This window comes from Pristis pectinata, chromosome 11 (genome assembly GCF_009764475.1).
Source record: "Pristis pectinata isolate sPriPec2 chromosome 11, sPriPec2.1.pri, whole genome shotgun sequence".
Classification (NCBI taxonomy): Eukaryota; Metazoa; Chordata; class Chondrichthyes; order Rhinopristiformes; family Pristidae; genus Pristis; species Pristis pectinata.
In genome coordinates, this window is record NC_067415.1 from 24,756,190 (window position 1) to 24,773,808 (window position 17,619).

The 17,619-nt window shown below is 38.1% G+C and overlaps 1 protein-coding gene across 14 annotated transcripts in view; it reads right to left on the reverse strand.

Annotated features, from left to right (window-relative positions):
- The window catches only part of pds5b (PDS5 cohesin associated factor B), a 194,857-nt gene that overhangs the window by 126,178 nt on the left and 51,060 nt on the right, over nt 1-17,619 (reverse strand). For all 14 annotated transcript variants that reach the window (XM_052026040.1, XM_052026028.1, XM_052026027.1 and 11 more), the window contains 4 exons: nt 16,700-16,797; nt 9,242-9,368; nt 5,856-5,936; nt 3,006-3,146 (listed from right to left, as the gene is read on the reverse strand). In XM_052026040.1, coding sequence (XP_051882000.1) covers nt 3,006-3,146; nt 5,856-5,936; nt 9,242-9,368; nt 16,700-16,797 — 447 coding nt within the window. The remainder of the gene's footprint in view (nt 1-3,005; nt 3,147-5,855; nt 5,937-9,241; nt 9,369-16,699; nt 16,798-17,619) is intronic.

Below are 17,619 nucleotides of genomic sequence, written 5' to 3' on the forward strand. Positions count from 1 at the left end.
CCTGAGGACCTGAGCTACAAGGATAGGTTGAATAGGTTAGGACTTTAATCCTTGGAACACAGGAGAATGAGGGGAGATCTTATTATGAGGGGTATAGATAGGGCGAATGCATGCAGTCTTTTTCCCCTTAGGGTGGGTCAGACTAGGACTAGAGGTCATATGTTTAGGGTGAAAGATGAAATATTTAAGGGAAATCTGAGGGAGAACTACTTCACTCAGAGGGTGGTATGCGTGTGGAACGAGCTGCCAGCGGAAATGGTAACGCCGGTTCAATTGTTTGGATAGGTGCATGAATGAGAGAGGTATGGAGGGCTATGTTCCGGGTGCAGGTAAATGGGACTAGGCAGAAGATCAGGTCAGCATGGACTGGATGGGCCAAAGGGCCTGTTTTTATGCTGTAGTACTCTACGACTCTTAAAAACAAAACTCGAAGAATTCTAGTCCAGTAATCAGGATTCAGAATCTGGATCCACAATATGGAAAAGTTAGAAACTAATGTCAGGAACCCAAAAATTGCAGAAAAAGACAAGGTAAAACAAATGAAATTGTCACTGATGGACAACTACAGTTGTGTCTGGGCAGGCAAAAGAAATTCTTACAGAGTGGCTTAAAAATAGCAACTGCTTAAGACCCAGCAATCCAAAGTTCTTAGAAAAAGAAAGGACAAGCTAGAATAAGAAAGGGCATTTGAGGATTATTTGGTGATCCAATTACAAATTTCATGACAAAATATGCCATTCCTAGCAAATGGCTTGCAGAAATTTTGCAGTTACTTTTCATTTGGAGTACATTCATTATTGTAGGTGCAGAAGTCTAATTTTGCTTTTTGTAAACAAGATCTACTTGATATTCTATTATTTTTTTAAAAAAAAGTTTTTGTGTAGAAGAGCAGAGCAGCTCAGCTCAAAAAATGATTGTGGCTACATGAATGCTTCAATGGATGCAATCAAGAGCATACTCAAATTTGTTCTTAAAACTTGAGTATGTTACCTGGAATTCCCCGATAGGTGACATGATGTTATATTTTCTTGGATATTTACTTTGCCAGTTCTAAAATCCTATCTACCTAATATTTCTATTGTAAGGTTTCTCTTATAATTCAACACTGCCTTGACATGCATGAACTAAACTGCAATACCCATTGTTTTCCACAAAAAGGTGACAATATTTATCAGTATCAAATAACATATCCAAATAACAATAGCAAATCCTTGTTCTGACAGAGCAGTTTTTTTTTTACAGAATGTGGACTGTACGATACTAGCTGACATATGCTCAAAAATGTGGCTAGAATAACAAATATACTTTAAATATAAATTGCAAAATTCTCTGAAACAACTCTATGATCAAAATCAAAACAAGTTGTGTACTGAACTGCATCAAACAAAACACCAGCCAATAACACAACCTCAATATCTCAGATATGGAAGCAGCCTCATCAGTACAAGGATGCATAATTGTTTATAGTCACTGGTAGAGGGAGACTTGAAAACGTGTTTTCATGATTAGTGAGAGGGATGTAAACATAAAGAGAATAGAATAGGGAAGACAGGAAATTAAATTAAAAAATAACTACATATAATAAGAGCACATGAAGGTTTTCACAGAAATTGGGGCTCTTTTAGCATTCATTAGAATTTCAGTCTTATTTGTATACACCAAAGTGTCCAATCATTAAAAAAAGAGCAAAATCTTCATAAATTTCATGTTTATGTATGCATGTATCATTTACTTTAAAAGTGTAGTGAAAATAAGCATTTAAAACATAAACTCAGCTTAAATATCAATAAAATTATTAATGCTACAGAAAGGCAGTTACAGAAGAACAGCTTAAAGGTGAAGTACCATATGGCCACAATAGAGAACTCATCACCAAGTTCTTAAATGAACAAACAATAGTTAATATTTAGATGGACTGTGTAAAAGCTAATTGTTTACCAAGATCTATTTGAGGAAATCAACTTGTTCACTCGTGAGAATAATATAAAAACTAACACTAGCACCTGCCACTATAAAGAATCCAAACAGATTTATATTTTTTGGACCTCCAACCCAACTCCAAACAATTGTTTTCTCTTGTACTTCAAAAAAAATGCAGAAGGCAGTCATTTGGTCCAGCAGGTCCATGGTGATTTCCAGGGGAATAATCCCCTTAGTCCCATTTTCCTCTATTTTCCTATACCCCTGCAACTTATTCTCTCTTACACAAGCCCATCAACGATCTTTTCATTCTTTTTGCCATTAACCTGCACTGAAGAGGTAATTTATAGTAGCCAATTAACTTACTTTGGGATACAAGAGGAAACTGGAGAATCTGGAGAAACCTACATGATCAAAGAGAGAATATACAATCTCCATACCTCAGCACCAGAGGTCAACAACAAACCTGGGTCCCCAGAGGTGTAAGGCAGCACTAACTGTTGCACCACAGGGCCACCCAAGGTGTCTGATCATATTGTCCCAGCGAACTCTCTTGTCACCTTTTAAGATCTTTTCAAGTTCCATTTGTCCAATTTCCGATCTACTCATGCCTAAGTAACTAACCTGCTCAAAGTCATCCTCCTTCAATCATTCTGGATGTTCTGATCCGATCATCTCAGGCATTACATAAAACTTTTACATCTTGTCCTACTTTGTTGTTAAAGCAAATTACATATCCCATCCTCATGTTTGTCTTCCCCTTCCTCAACCCATCTTTCCCAAGGTTCATCTTGAAAGACAATTTTAACTGAAACAAAATATAAATTTACCATATATCTAGAAAGTAATTTGGCAGGAAAAATATTTTTAAATGTATTCCAAGAAATAGTGTTACAGTGCAGTGGGCAGTGAAGGTTGAATAGAGTTAAAGAAACTTAATGGTCTAATTATATTAATGGCAGAAAATTATCAATAATTACATCAATTTTAAAGAAACATTATTATACATTACTTATTAATAACTTAAAGATCAAGTTGCTGCTTCAGTAAACATGTAACATATAGAAATGAGTTAACAGATGTACCTTAAGTTTAAATTCCAGCTGTGGTAAAACAGAAAGCAACAGATGACTATCAATATTGTAGAGCTCAAGGATCAGGTCAAAGACATGCTCTGATAGATCACTGATGGAGGTCTTGCCCAGCATTAAAACCTGGTTAAAAAACTGTTGGCAGAAAATTTACCAGTTAGTATGAGCTGTATTAAACAATCTGTATTAAATATCAGTTTTATAACTATCCAAAAAAAAGCCTACAAAAAAACCACATCTAATGCAAGAGTGAACATCCTCTCCAACAACCCCCTCCACCCAAGCACTAATTATAAATTGCCTCAAGCCTTGTGATTAGCTGCCCAGCAAAGTGCAAGTCCTCATCAACTGGCAATCCACAGAAATGCTTTGAGAATTGATAAGCCATGCCTCTAGACCGAAAAGTTGTCAGAGGGATCAATTTAAATTTTTGAAAAATTACATTTAACATACCTCATGGTTGTTTCTTTCCTGTGAAATGAAGGGAGTCAATCAACCTGAGCCAGATCTAAGCAGGTAGAGAGAAACAGTGGGCTGATTTCCTAGCATACATGCTGCTTAACTGTGGAAGTTCACTTTTCACTATTGGACTATGAGCCTTTCAGCACTGAAGCATCACTAGAAAAATCCCCAAGTATGTAATTTCCACATAATTGCAAGAGATCCCAATCTTGGAAATAGTTCAGGAAGTAAGAGAAAACAGGTCTGTGTGGAACAGTGAGCTTTTTAAGCAGAGATTTCAGACTACTGCAAGCTAAGAATTCTTGGCAATTAAAATCTGTTCTGTGGGTTCAGGTATTATCTGAACCCATGTGAATTCTTCTTCCTACAAGAGTCCCTTGGGATCGAGGTTGACTAGATTCCACTCCAGTTTTGTGTGTTCTGAGGTGATTGAAGGGACCAATAAGGAGATACTTCCACAGATGGCGCAGGAGGTGCCCAACATAGTAGTAGGCAGTTAGCTTGCTGAGCTGACATGCTACTTCTGCTGTTTACACGGGGATTCCATGTGCTCCGAATGCAGGATTTTGAAGTTCTCAATACCATCCCCAATGCTCTTTTTTCATTGCAACAATCATGGGCCAGAGAACAGTGGAGCTGTCGCACTTCTTCCCCTAATGAGGCTTTTAGCACATCCTTGTCTATCTGGTAATCTCTTCATGCCAAAGAGCTTGGGGGGAGAAAACGTCTTTCAGGAGTCTGGTGTTGGCTATGCAAGTGAAGTGGCCTGCACCAAGGAACAAACTGAGTGTAATTGGAGCTTTAATGCTGGAAATGTTGGCCCAGGAGAGGATACCGACATCGGTTCAACTTTTCTTCCAGTATACCTGGAGGATTTTGCAGAAACAGCATGGTGGCAATTTTCAAAGAGTACTGATTTCAGGACCAAGCTTCATAATATTGGAGAGGGAAAATCAATGAGACCAGCTCACCATCAATAGCAAATATTACTCGCTGAAGACAGCATTCCTCCAACAGTAAGCCCCTTCAAAAGGAGATGTACCCACCATTTTGTTCTTTGAATTGGCTGTCCACTGCCCGTCTCACTCATAGCAGCAATGTCAATGTCAAAGTATTTGCGTTCCCAAGCTAATGACAGCAGTATAGCATTCAAGTCTTTCACTGTTGAGAATACCCATCATGGTCCTAGCACTCAGTTCAGTACTTCGTATTGTGGATTAGAAATAATCTGTGCATGGTTTCTTTCAATGTAGGGCAGCATTGCAGACCAGATATCACATGGCAGGGGGAGGGGGGCTGGGTTGGAATAGGGAGGCAGGCAAGACAACAGGAGACTAAGTTCTGCTGCACAGACATTGCAACGCATGAAGGGAGGTGTAAAGTAACCTGGATACTTGGGCAGCACGGTGACACAGCAGTTAGCACTGCTGCCACACAGCTCCAGGATCTGGGTTTGATCCTGACCTCTGCTGCTGTCCTGTTTTCTCTGCACATTTGACTGTGGCCATTTGAGCTTATACTGGATGTACAATTTTTCTCCCACATCCCAAAGATATGCTAATTGATTGACTACTGAAGATAAAGAAAAACTTCTGGAAATAATGGAAGTCCAGAGTGAATGAGAAACTTAAGGCAATTAGCATCAGGAGGAAAACTAGTATTGGGGAAGTTAATGGGACTCTGAGGTGATATATTAACAGGACCTGACAATGTGTCCAAGGATTTTGAATGAGAATAAGGATTCATATGTTGACAGCTTCCAATATTTCATAGATTCTAGAGCAGTTTCCATAGATTTAAGAGAAAACTGAGGCCCTCTAGCACATAGCTTAATTATCTTAAGTCTGTTATAGATTTTGACACTTATCATTTGACTCAAAATTGAAAATACAATCAATTTCATCAATATTTTTGCATCATCTATTTACAATGCATGTGAAGAATAATGCTAAAAGCAGAAACGTAAAGCTTGATCAACTCTAATTGGAAATGGATTGGTCCTTTACTCCAACTAACGTGGATTACAGTAGGTAGGGGAAGCTGTGAATGCAACCGATAAAAACTGTCCTAACACTTCCACAAAACTAAAGACAAATTATTGATCTGGTTAGAGATTGGCTGAAAAAGAAAACCTGGGGACAATGGGCAAACATTAAGATACGCACTTCTGCATTGTAAAGTCACTTTTAATAAAACTTAAATTAAAGTACGTTTAAGTTTATGTGATGCAACAAAGATGGTAAAATCCAACCTAAAACAAAGGTGATGCTATAGGGATAGCTATTACTGATTAGGGTGTGCCACTTATTATACAAATCAAACCAGACCCAATATTTTCCAAACAGTGAGTCCTGGGGGAAAAGAAATCAGTTAAAAACTTACATTTGTAATATATGGTTCAACTGCTTGAGCAGTTCTTTTCAATAGAGCTTTTGCTAAATCATATGCTTGCTTGTTTAGATTCTGCAACAAAAACAAAACCATCAGATATAATAAATTGAAATAAAGCTATGTTAATTTGGTGAGTTATAGCCAAAGCATTCTGAACTCAGTTCATATTGATGCATAACAAAGAAGTGCACAATATCAAGTTGGAGAAACATTTACAGCATCTTTTTAACCTATGCACACTGCATTTACAAAGGCCAAATTCAGAAGCACAATATATAAATCAGCATCACATTATTAAAAATGTTCTAAGCAATACTAATGAAGTAACTGAATGTTTATAATATTCTGCACTTGTGGCAGTGATGCATTTATCCCTTTACTTGAGATACCCACATAGCTGAAAAATAATTCAAATTATATCAGGGGAAATGGTTGTGCTACAAGACAAGGAGCCTACAGTTCTGTAGATATTAAGCAAGCAACTTGCTTGCGGCTGTTTGGTCATTTTCAGATCTTAATATCTCTTCCTTGCATGCTCAATTATATAAGGAAAATCCACAGTTTTTGTTTTAATTAAAATCTCCACTACTTGAATGGCCTTTTCTTCAATAATTATATGCAGGTGTTCTGCTTCTTCCATTATCACCTTTCCTGCTAGCTCTTTAGGTTCTCCTGTTTCGGCCACTGCCCATGAACACCAAGGCCAAAAGAAGAAAAATAAGAAATGACCACAGTCAGTAGCATTGGGTTACCAGGGTATTTTCCATCACTTAATAAATAAGTCATATATTCATATCTGATGCACCAAATGAAAGGTATTATAATAAAAGTAAATAAAGTTATTTTTAAATGTTATTAAGAAAAGTAAATAGCAACTGCTTAAGTGACATTTTTCAAGATTTTACAACAAGTGCATGGTCACTCCTGAGATTAAAGCAAATAGCTGGTGGAGGGTCTTAGCGCCTTATTGAAATAAGTGATATTTTAATTATTTAGATGGATATCCTGCTGCTGCTCGATGCTTCCACTGTTTTTACAGGGCTACCTACAGAGTTCATATTTTAATATCCTTGAAGTTTGTCTTGGATTGTGTCCCATTTGAAGTGATCACTTACTTACTTACAGAAGCAATAAATCAATGTGTAATGATGTTTACCAAAATGTACAAGGTAAAAGAAAATTCTGCATCTTGATTTGTTTTATATATTTCTGACCAGAATATTTACTTTAGGAGTTTTCCATTATACAAGTTTTAGACTGTATTTTATAATTTTAAAAATATTTAATATGCTTTAATTTAATATGTCCCTGTCCATTCCAAATTCCTTAGTGAACAGAGATGCTTACTTTGCTATTCAAAAACTTGTTACAATAATGAGGCACCGAACAGTGAAAATGAAAAGGGAAGACCAGTTACAGAGAGATCATTAACACTACACACTCTTTCATAAGGTGCCTAAAAGGTTGGCAGTCTTCAAGTAGAGAAATCACCTGACCCAGATGGAATAAATCTGAGATTACTGAGTAACGCAGGAGTTGAAAATTGCCGAGTATCACAAACTTCAAATGCTCCTTAGATATGGAGTGATAACAGAGGATTGGAACATTACAAAAGTTACACTCTTACTGAAAAATGACTGATAAATCAGGAAAATGCAGGCCCATTAGAATAACACCTATGGCAAAGAAACTTTTGGAAGTAATAGTCCAGAGGGCTCCTCAGACCCATACTAATCTCTTAGGGCAAAGAAAAGTCTTGGGATAAGAGAAGAGGGAAATAGAATTGAATTCTCTACCAAAGCACTAGCATGTAGGTAAAATGGTTTCCTTTCAATTTAATCATTCTACAATTCTATTTTCTAAAGAAGACAGCCCCAACCTGATCAATCTATCCTCACAACCAATATTCATGTAGATATCCTTTGTGTATTCAGATTCTTTCCCCAGCACGGTGTCCTTTTCAATAGTATAGAGACCAAAATTGCACAAAAGTGTGTGATGGCCAGAGTCCTCTACAAAGTTTCACATCTTCACTTCTTTTTAATTCTGTATCTACAGAAGTGAATTCCCATTTTTAATTGCTTTACTGACCTGAAACACTGCTGGTACACAACAAATGGTGTAGAGCACCAAAGATCCCATACAGATGATGATGTCAGAATCAACTAATATTGGAGAAAGCAAAATACATGCTGCAAAGATATCAGATCTTTGTGACAGCTTTCCTCAAAGCCAGCAGCATCACTGTACTACTGACCACAAAACACTGGCCTGTATTTCCATATTCAATCTAAACAACACACTCGGCAATGGCTTAAAGGCCTTGGTACATATGGCACAAATTCACCAGAATAATTTAGGGTAAGGAAGGAAAAACAAGGGATATTACATAGATTGTGCTTGTATCCCCTGGAACATAGAAATTAAGAGGCGATTTAAATAAGATGCTCATGATTAAACAATCTGGCAGGGTAGATACATATGAACCATTTCCCCTGGGGGGCAGTCCAAAATAAAAGGGGAATTAATGCCAGGTTTGTTGTCCAAGAGCTCCCAGAGGCTAAATGGAATGAATATCTAGGGCACTTTCCCCAAAAACAGCTCAAAGATAAATCAAGTCCAAATTTTTAAGCTGATTATTACTAGATTTTTGTTAGTTCCATAACCCTTAGTACCATTGTCGAAGTCAAGTAGATTGAGTTAATATGGGGAAAAAAAAGCCGTAAATGGTAGAAAAGGATAGAGGGACTGGCTGTATTAATTAACATCAGCACAGAAACAAGTAAAGTTATATACAGTATATACATAATCTTAAATCAAACCATTTAAGATGAGTAATTTTTCCACTTTAAGTGACCACAATATTAAAACTGTTTCAATACAGGAAAGTAATAATCACCATTGATTTTAATGGTAGTTACATTTCAGCAAATGTAACGTCAGTTCATTGTAGAGGATCCCAGCAAATTCTGGCGTGGTGTACATAATGCTAGAAATAATTATTGAATTTCTGGAGGAAACAAGGTAACTGAATCGCACATGCACTTGAACTATGGAGCAAGTTTCATCAAATATTATCGCATTATGTTGTTAATAACATTTTAAATTTACTGAGAACACAACTGATGTAAAATGATTATCAAATTAAAAGATCCATCCTAAAAGGCAGGTCACTAAGATTAATACATTAGCATTAACTTTGAGGTATTAAAGTGCATATTTCAAATGATTTTTCCTGTTATAAATGCTTGTTGAAAATGCATTTTGGTTTTACAAATCAAATCAATCTGTTCTAAATTTACCTTTTCCTTGAATTCAACAAGTATAATTACTATTTTGCAATCTTAAAATAGAATAAAATAACATTGGTTACTCACCTTATGAGCTGGTACAAGGTTGACAAGAACAGTATCCAAAAGTTCCTGAGAAACAGTGTCCCCTTCACAAACAATGGAACTCATCAGATCCACCATGTGCATGTGAACTTTTTGGTTATGGCCATTGCTACAATATATTCAAAGAGACAAAATGCATCAGATTTAAAGCAAATAATAAGGAATTTATCATGATTTATGACCTCAGGCCATTACTTAATTCATGCAAGATCTAAATACTGAACCCCCCCCCCCCCCCCCCATTCAACAGCATCACACTGCACAGACTGCAGCAATTCAAGGCAGAGGCTCAGCATAACCTTCCTTTCAGAAAACAAGTACAGGCAATTCCCTCATTAAGGGGGGGGGGGGTGTGGTTGTGTTCCTAGAAAATGGTCTGTAATGCAAAACAACGTCATCTCTGCATACTTCAAGAAACGCGAGTTGAAGAAAAGTGTTGATTTATTTACTTCTTGACAAATTCTGAAAAGAATCCTTCATTGGTCTCTTCTGCTATGGTGTAGCAGCAATGCATTTCTCCTCTACGTTTCCTCATCTTGTTCAGTATTAAAGAGGACACTCATGTCCTGGACTTCTGCAAGACAGACTCTTACCGTGATTTTTCCCTAGCTCTTTAGACTCTTGCTTTCAAATTTGCCTCTTCAATCATCTCATATTGCCTCTTTACTTTCACTATACCTCCAATCTGAAGAAACTATAATGGCCCTAGATCTGTATCTAAGTAAGCTAAATTCACCATTATCAATAAGGATTTTAAACTTGCACTGACATCCACCTTTACCGTGGAAGAGAAGGTGTAGTGAAATAAGTGGCTCAGTTACAGCAGAGGCTAAAAAATTGATAAAGGGGAAACACCTGAAGCTTTAGTTTGCTTGAGATAGTTAAGTCACCAGGTTCACACAAAATACTTCTTTAAGTTGCCAAGATAAGCAAAAGGTTAAAATTGTTGAGGTACTGGTCATAATATTTCAATGCCCTTTAGATGCAGGGTGCAGACAAAGGGATGGTGGATTGTAAATGTTACACATGTTCAAAAACAGGATATAGGCTGCCCCCCCCCCCCCCCCCAGTTACGAATGCCCGACTTATGGATACGCTTACATATGAATGAGCTCCCATAATATTATTAAATTCAGAAGTCTGACGTACACAAGTTCATTTCTATGAACAGCAGACCTATTTTCCTCTCTCTCTCTTTCTACTTGTAGTAATTGTTCTTTATCATCAGTCTTGTGTGCTTTCGTTGCCATTCAGTACATTACTGTAGCAGTATGGTTACCGTATCGGGGGGTGTTGGTGTGCCTTTCGACTTATGGACAAAATTGACTTAAGGACACCTGTAAAAATGGAACTCGTTCATTACCTGGGACGGCCTGTATTGTTAAATTGAGCAACAGGCATAAAAGCTATCAGAAATGATAATCATGATCAATTTTAACAGTCATTTGGACATATATATCAAATACAGAAAGCAAATTGACATTTTGATGTGTTAACAGAGGGTTCAGATAGGCAATAGACGGCTCTTTCAGAAAGTCAGGAGGCATGGGATTCAGGGAAACTTGGCTGCGTAGAATTGGCTCGCCCATAGAAGACAGAGGGTGGTGGTAGATGGAGCATATTCTACCTGAAGGTCAGTGACCAGTGGTGTTCTGCAGGGATCTGTTCTGGGACCTCTGGTCTTTGTGATTTTTATAAATGACTTGGATGAGGATATGGAAGGGTGGGTTAGTAAGTTTGCTGAGGACACAAAGGTTGGTGGTGTTGTGGATAGGGACATTCAAGAGACTCTCAGAGAGCCCTGCATTTTTCTATCATTCATGTGGCTATGTGGGGGTGAAGGGTTAGATTGAACTTAGAGCAGGATAAAATGTCGGCACAACATCTTGGGCCGAAGGGCCTGTACTGTGTGGTAATGTTCTATGTTCATTGTGGCTGATGTTGTACCATAAATTAAACACAATTGAAGGCAAGAGATACAAAGAGCAGTAATAGCATAGAATCAAAAGTAGCTTATACATAGCAATGTTTGTGGCTCTGGTTGTTTTTCATTAGGGGTCAGTATTATAATAGGATCACTCCTTTCCCCCACCGCACCAACACACAAATAGCTTCTCCCACAAGCAGAAACATCCTCTCCACATCCACCTTGTCAAGACCCCTTATGTTTCATTCAAGGCCAGTATCACTCTTCTAAACTCCATCAGATAGAAGCCTAACCTATCCAACTATTCTTCAGAACACCCATTCCAGATATTAGTCAATTGAACCTCCCCCAAACTGCATCCAAGGCATTAATATCCATACTTAATAAGGAGATTGATACTGAATACATTAATCCAGATGCAGTCTTATCAATGCCTATTACAGCTGAAGATAACCGACATATCCTGGGATCAAATGTGACTAGAACTGGACCCTCCATGGGGCTGTGCCCAACAACATCAAACCCTTCTCCGAGCTCTGCATTGACCTATGCTCAGAAGACACCCAAAAGCAGGTGCACAAAGACACTCTTAAGGCCACCTTCGAGCAGAGAAGCACCAACAACGATTACTTGGGGGCAAGGGGTAGTTGGGGGGGGGGGGGTGGGGGGTGGGGGAAGGGGAGAAGAGAACAAGCTTCCAACTGCTCAAGTGTACTGCCACTCAGTTCATTAAGTTAATGCTATTTCAAGGCCCAAAGACTCAATGCCAAGGCAGAATGATAATAGTTGATGAAGAAGGTTCGCAATCCCACCTCCCTGAGCAACACATGCCCCCATGGCAAAGAACCGGTCTGTCCAGAATCAGCTGTCTTTTGAAGACCCATCAAGCCTGATGGACACCTTTAATGATTCCAAGGGACTATCAGCAGCAATAGAGCTGAAGCATAACCTCCCTATTTTTATATTAAATTTCCCTATCAATAAACAATAACATTGTCAGCTCTCCTAATTACTTGCAATACCTGTATACTAACCTTTTGCAAATCACCTGTTAGAAAACACAGATCCTTCCTCATCTCTGAATTCTGCAATCTCTCACAACTTTAGTTATCGAGGCGGTGCCTCAAGAAGACGGCACCTCAAGAAGACGGCATCTATCATTAAGGACCCTCACCATCCGGGATATACCCTCTTCTCATTACTACTGTCAGGGAAGAGGTACAGGAGCCTGAAAACCCACATTCAATGATTCAGAAGCTTCTTCTCCTTTGTCATCAGATTTCCGAATGGCCCACGAACTCTACCCCATTATTTTTTTTTTGCACTATTTATTTATTTTGTAATTTATAGATTTTTGTGTCTTGGACTGTACTGCTGCCGCAAAATAACAAATTTCACATCGTATAAGACAGTGATAATAAACCTGATTCTAATGTTTTCTTCTTTCTGCCAAAATGAACAATTTCATACTTTCCCACTTTATCTTCCAGATCTTGCCCATTCACAACCTATCCATATCCCTTTGTAGTCTTTCTTGTATCCCCTTCACAGCTAACTTTCTTACATATCTGTGTCGACAGTAAATTTAGCCGCTATATCTTCAGTGCCTTCATTCCAAGTCATTTATATAAACTATTAAAAGTCGAGGCCCTAGTACTGATCCCTGTGACACACCTCTTGTTACATATTACCAAAGGATCCATTATTTTTACTCTCTTTTTCCCATTCTGTCCATACCAATACCTTACCTCCTATAGCATGAGCTTTAATTTTCCATGATAACATTAAATGCCTTTGGAAATCTAAGTATAGTACATTAGTACCTCACTTAACATTCAGGAATGTTTTCCTAGGCACCAGAGTGCTAAGTGAATCAGCTCTAAAACATTATGTATGTATGGAGATGCATTACCAAAAACATTATTTTTCTGCCTATGAACAATAAGGGCTTCATTGAGGATAAACAAAGGGTATTACATTATTAAACAGCGAACATGCAAAATGCATTGAAAACTGACAAAAATTAATTCACAAAGACATTAGAGCAGCTGTAGTAGCAGGAGACAAAGTGGAAGAGGCTACAGCTAAGTGGATAAGCCAGACTACAGCTCATCCTACTGGGAAACTGGATCAGGTTGTGACTTTTTCTTTTTGAAGAGACCTAGGGTTAATTTCTTTACATGGAGCATCTCTCTCATCCAGTCTTAGACGTTACTGGAGCATAGCTTCTGCCAAACACTGCTCATGCAAATGCTGATGACTTCTACCTAATATTACTGATGTTACCAATGGCCTTCATGATATTATGCAACCTCCAGAATTCCCTTATTAACTGCTTATCTTGACCACTTTTTGGTACAACTGTTTAAATGTGCATCAAAGAAAGGTAGCAAGCCTTGAAAAAGTATATGATATTCTGGTCCATTCACTGGATAAAGGTTGGCATATGTAGTAGAAAGTACATCATCTCAGGAAGGCAAGTTGGTGGACTATCAATGTTCTGTGGATGGCCTGGAGCACTGTCAAGTACTAACAGTGTTTTAAGCTCAAGGTTATTTTCATTGCAGGAATGTTACATTTGGGTAAAAACCTGAACCACTTCTAGAAGATGGCAGCTATTATTCAAGCCCTCATTCACCTTCCAAGTTATAGGCAAATGCTCTTTAGAAAAACCTTCCATCACTCGTGGATTTTCTACGTGATCAACAAGATTTCAGCATGTCTCTTCCCACATTATCCACAGCAAGAGCGTCAGGCAGTCTTTGGTCACCTTAAATCCAGCTTTATGCTTTGCTTCTCGGGAAAAGGAGGTGCACAACAGCATTGCTGTCAGTCCTGATGAAGGGTCTCAACCCAAGACGTCCTGTCATTCTGATGCCAGTCCTGATGAAGGGTATCGACCCAAAACATCAATCGATTATTTCTCTCCATAGATTCTGCCTGACCTGCTGAGTTCCTCCAGCACTTTTTGTGTGTGTTGCTCCAGATTCCAGCAAATAGTGGTCTTGCTGGAAGCTTTTATATCATTAGGATGTGTCAAAATTCTTTGAATAGTCAACACAGCTAAATTGAAATCTTACTCAATATTCACCTGCTTAAAGCAGTCTCAAAACTTGCAATTTTTTTTATGGATTACTAACATTTTAATTCATACATTTATATTTGTGATGTTTAAATCTGTTTTTTTAAAATATTTATTGCACTGTATTAATCAGTGCTCTTAAGTTATTAGTTGTATTTTGAGACTTTTTTGCAACACCACATCCAATAATGTAAACTTGATAATTTAAAACTGACTAATGCTACAACCTTCTTTTACAATTCTCCAGTGGGTGGCAAATTGCAATAGAGTCACACAGCACAGAAACAGGCCCTTCAGCCCACCGGGTTCATACTGATGAAGCCAACTACACCAATCCCATTTTTTCCCTCTCGCATCCCCATCAATTTCTCCTCCCTCCACCCCAATTCTCCTGTCACCCACTTACACTGGGGTCAATTTAAAACAGGCAATTAACCTATCGACAAGCACGTCTTTTGCGTGTAGGAGGAAACCAGAGCACCAGAAGGAGAATATGCAAACTTAAAGATCCAAGGTCAGAATCAAACCCAGGTCTCTGAACCTGTTAGGTAGCAGTGCTAACTACTGTGCTGCCCATTCTTCTGTTTCATACTGAACAGATATATGTGGCTTAAGATCTGCTAGGTGACATTTGTAGAGGCACTGAAGTTACAACAATCGCCTATGAACCATTTGAAAATATGTTACTGAATTTTAATTGCCCAACCAGTTATGTGATACACTCCTTTTGGCCAAGCACATCTTAGATTTCAACTCTCTATTCCTTCCTGTCCCAGTCTGTTTATCATTTCCCTTGTTAAATTACTTTCTCTCCAACCTTGTTTCTACTTTTTGATTTACATCTTTACAAATATGAACCTTAAGCCTCCACCTCCCCCGCCACTTACTGTACAATCCTCTCTCCTATCCTGGTTATGCAGCACTAACATAATTTAGATATAGACCATCCCAACAGTGCAGTTCTCGCTTTTCCCAGCATTGGTGCCAAGATAACCAAATTTCCATGTTAAAGAGAAATAACTTTCTCTTGCTCCTCTAATCATCAAAAGGACCAATCATATCCTTGTGATATTTTTGCAGTGTGATCATTTTGATGAAGGCACTCAGTTAAACTACGTATTACAGGCCATTATCAGGAAAAAAACGGTTTCATTTTTACAGACATCCTTAAGTCGATTTTGTCCCCAGGTAGAAAAATGCACAAAAGTCACTTGATAAGGTAATCATACCTCCACACTAGTATAATGAGTGGCATCAAAAGCATAAAAATGATGATAAAAAAACAATGACCAAAACTGGGAGGGGGGGGGGGGGTAGGGGGGCAGTGGAGGGAGGGAGGGAGGGAGAGGGGAAGCTAGTTCTGCTATTCAGAGGAATCAACATATATACATACGAACTTTTGAAGTTTATATTATGGGAGCTCATTTGTATGTACAGGTGTCCATAACCCAAGGATGGCAGGTACAATACTCTGGTATCAACATACAATAGCAGAGAGTTTAAAAAAAACACATGGCCCAGATTTTGTGGCAACAAAGTGATAATGCTCAACACTGACATTGAATTATGTTTACCTTCTACTTTTGATTTCACCTTTCCCAATGCTGCTGTCAGATGTAGATTAGTAATGCCCAGCAACAGAGAGGTCATTAAGTAAGATGAACAGCCAAACATATCAGAAAATTTTCACAAAATAGGCAAATAAGGAAGTTAAAACTTTTAAATTTTTTAATTTAAATTTAAATCTTTTTTTCAAAAAGTTTTTTAAAATTTTATTTACAGCGTGGGAACAGGCCCTTCTGGCCCAACGAGTCTGCGCCGCCCATTTTAAACCCAAATTAACATACCTGTACGTCTTTGCAATGTGGGAGGAAACCGGAGCACCCAGAGGAAACCCATGCAGACATGGGAAAACGTACAAACTCCTTACAGACAGTGACAGGAATCAAACCCTGTTTGCTGGTGCTGTAATAGCGTCGTGCTAACTGCTACGCTACCGTGTGCCCCAAAAGTAACTTACAGTGGCCAATTAACATACTAACCTGCATGTCATTAATATCCGGGAGGAAACTTGAGCACCAAGAGGAAATCCACCTGGTCACAGGAAGAGCATGCAAGCTCCACACGGACAGTACCAGTGGTCAGGATTGAACCATGATCTCTGGTGCTGCAAGGCAACCTCTCTACTAGCTGTGCCACTGTGCAGTATATTAACAAGCTTTATTCTGTTTAAAGATTGGAACAACTATGGAGATTAAGGTAGAAGATGAATACATTTTAAATTGTATTTTGAAATACTCTGAGGAAAAGGTACAAGAGGTAGGTGATTAGAGAGGGGTGAGAAGGCGGCAACAAGACAATTATTTAATGCAAGATTGTTTAGCAACCTAAACTCCATTTCACATTCACTTTACTTGCAAGCAAAACTTACTTTATTACTTGAAAAAGTGTTCTGTACAACTGAGTGAAGATATCATTGCTATCCTCCAGTTCAAAGCAGATGTTATATGACTTTACCCAGGCAATATTCTAGAAAGAAAAACAAGTACGATCAATGCCCAGCAGGGTTAAGTAGGTGAACTTAAGACGACTGTAGGAGTAAAATCATGTTACAAAATTCAATAATACTCCACATGGCATGTTCTCAATATGACCATACCAATAGTATCAAAAGGTAATTCAATACTCTGCAACAAACAACAGTGGCAAGTCATTCAAATATACTTGGACACCAGCATGCAAATTGGCAACATTAAAATGATCATAACAGCTCAACTTACAATTCTCCAACACTTCGAATATTAATAAAATGAAAGAATTTTATTTCTAAGGAATGAAACCAACGGGGATTCAAGAGGTCTCAGAAGCCGAAACCATCATCCTTTCAGATATTAATCTATTTGTAGTGCTCCACATGGTCCAGCATTAGTTCCAATTTTTTTTTATATATTTAAAATACAAAATTTTTATAAAGAATTCAGATCAGTAAAGCAGTAGGTCCCTCTCAATTGAAGAGAACGAAGTTCTGCAGCAGAACTTCATTACCTCTCATCTGTTCCTGATTTTGCCTGACATACAACCACAGAACAAGTATATCAGTACTAATTTCGCTATTCCAGAGCTAGGGAGGAGATGGGTAAATAGTAGAATATTACTGCCTGAGCACCAACAGTCATCCAGCAAATATCAAGATGATTATCATCTCATTGACAGTAAATTAATAATTGTGAGATTCAAGATAGAACAATTTTTTTGTTATATTGGGGATATTACATTTACCATTCCAAAGGAAATGGGTGGAATCATTGAGCTGAATGGTTCAGCAGTTTCCTGCAGTTCGCAACAATTTCA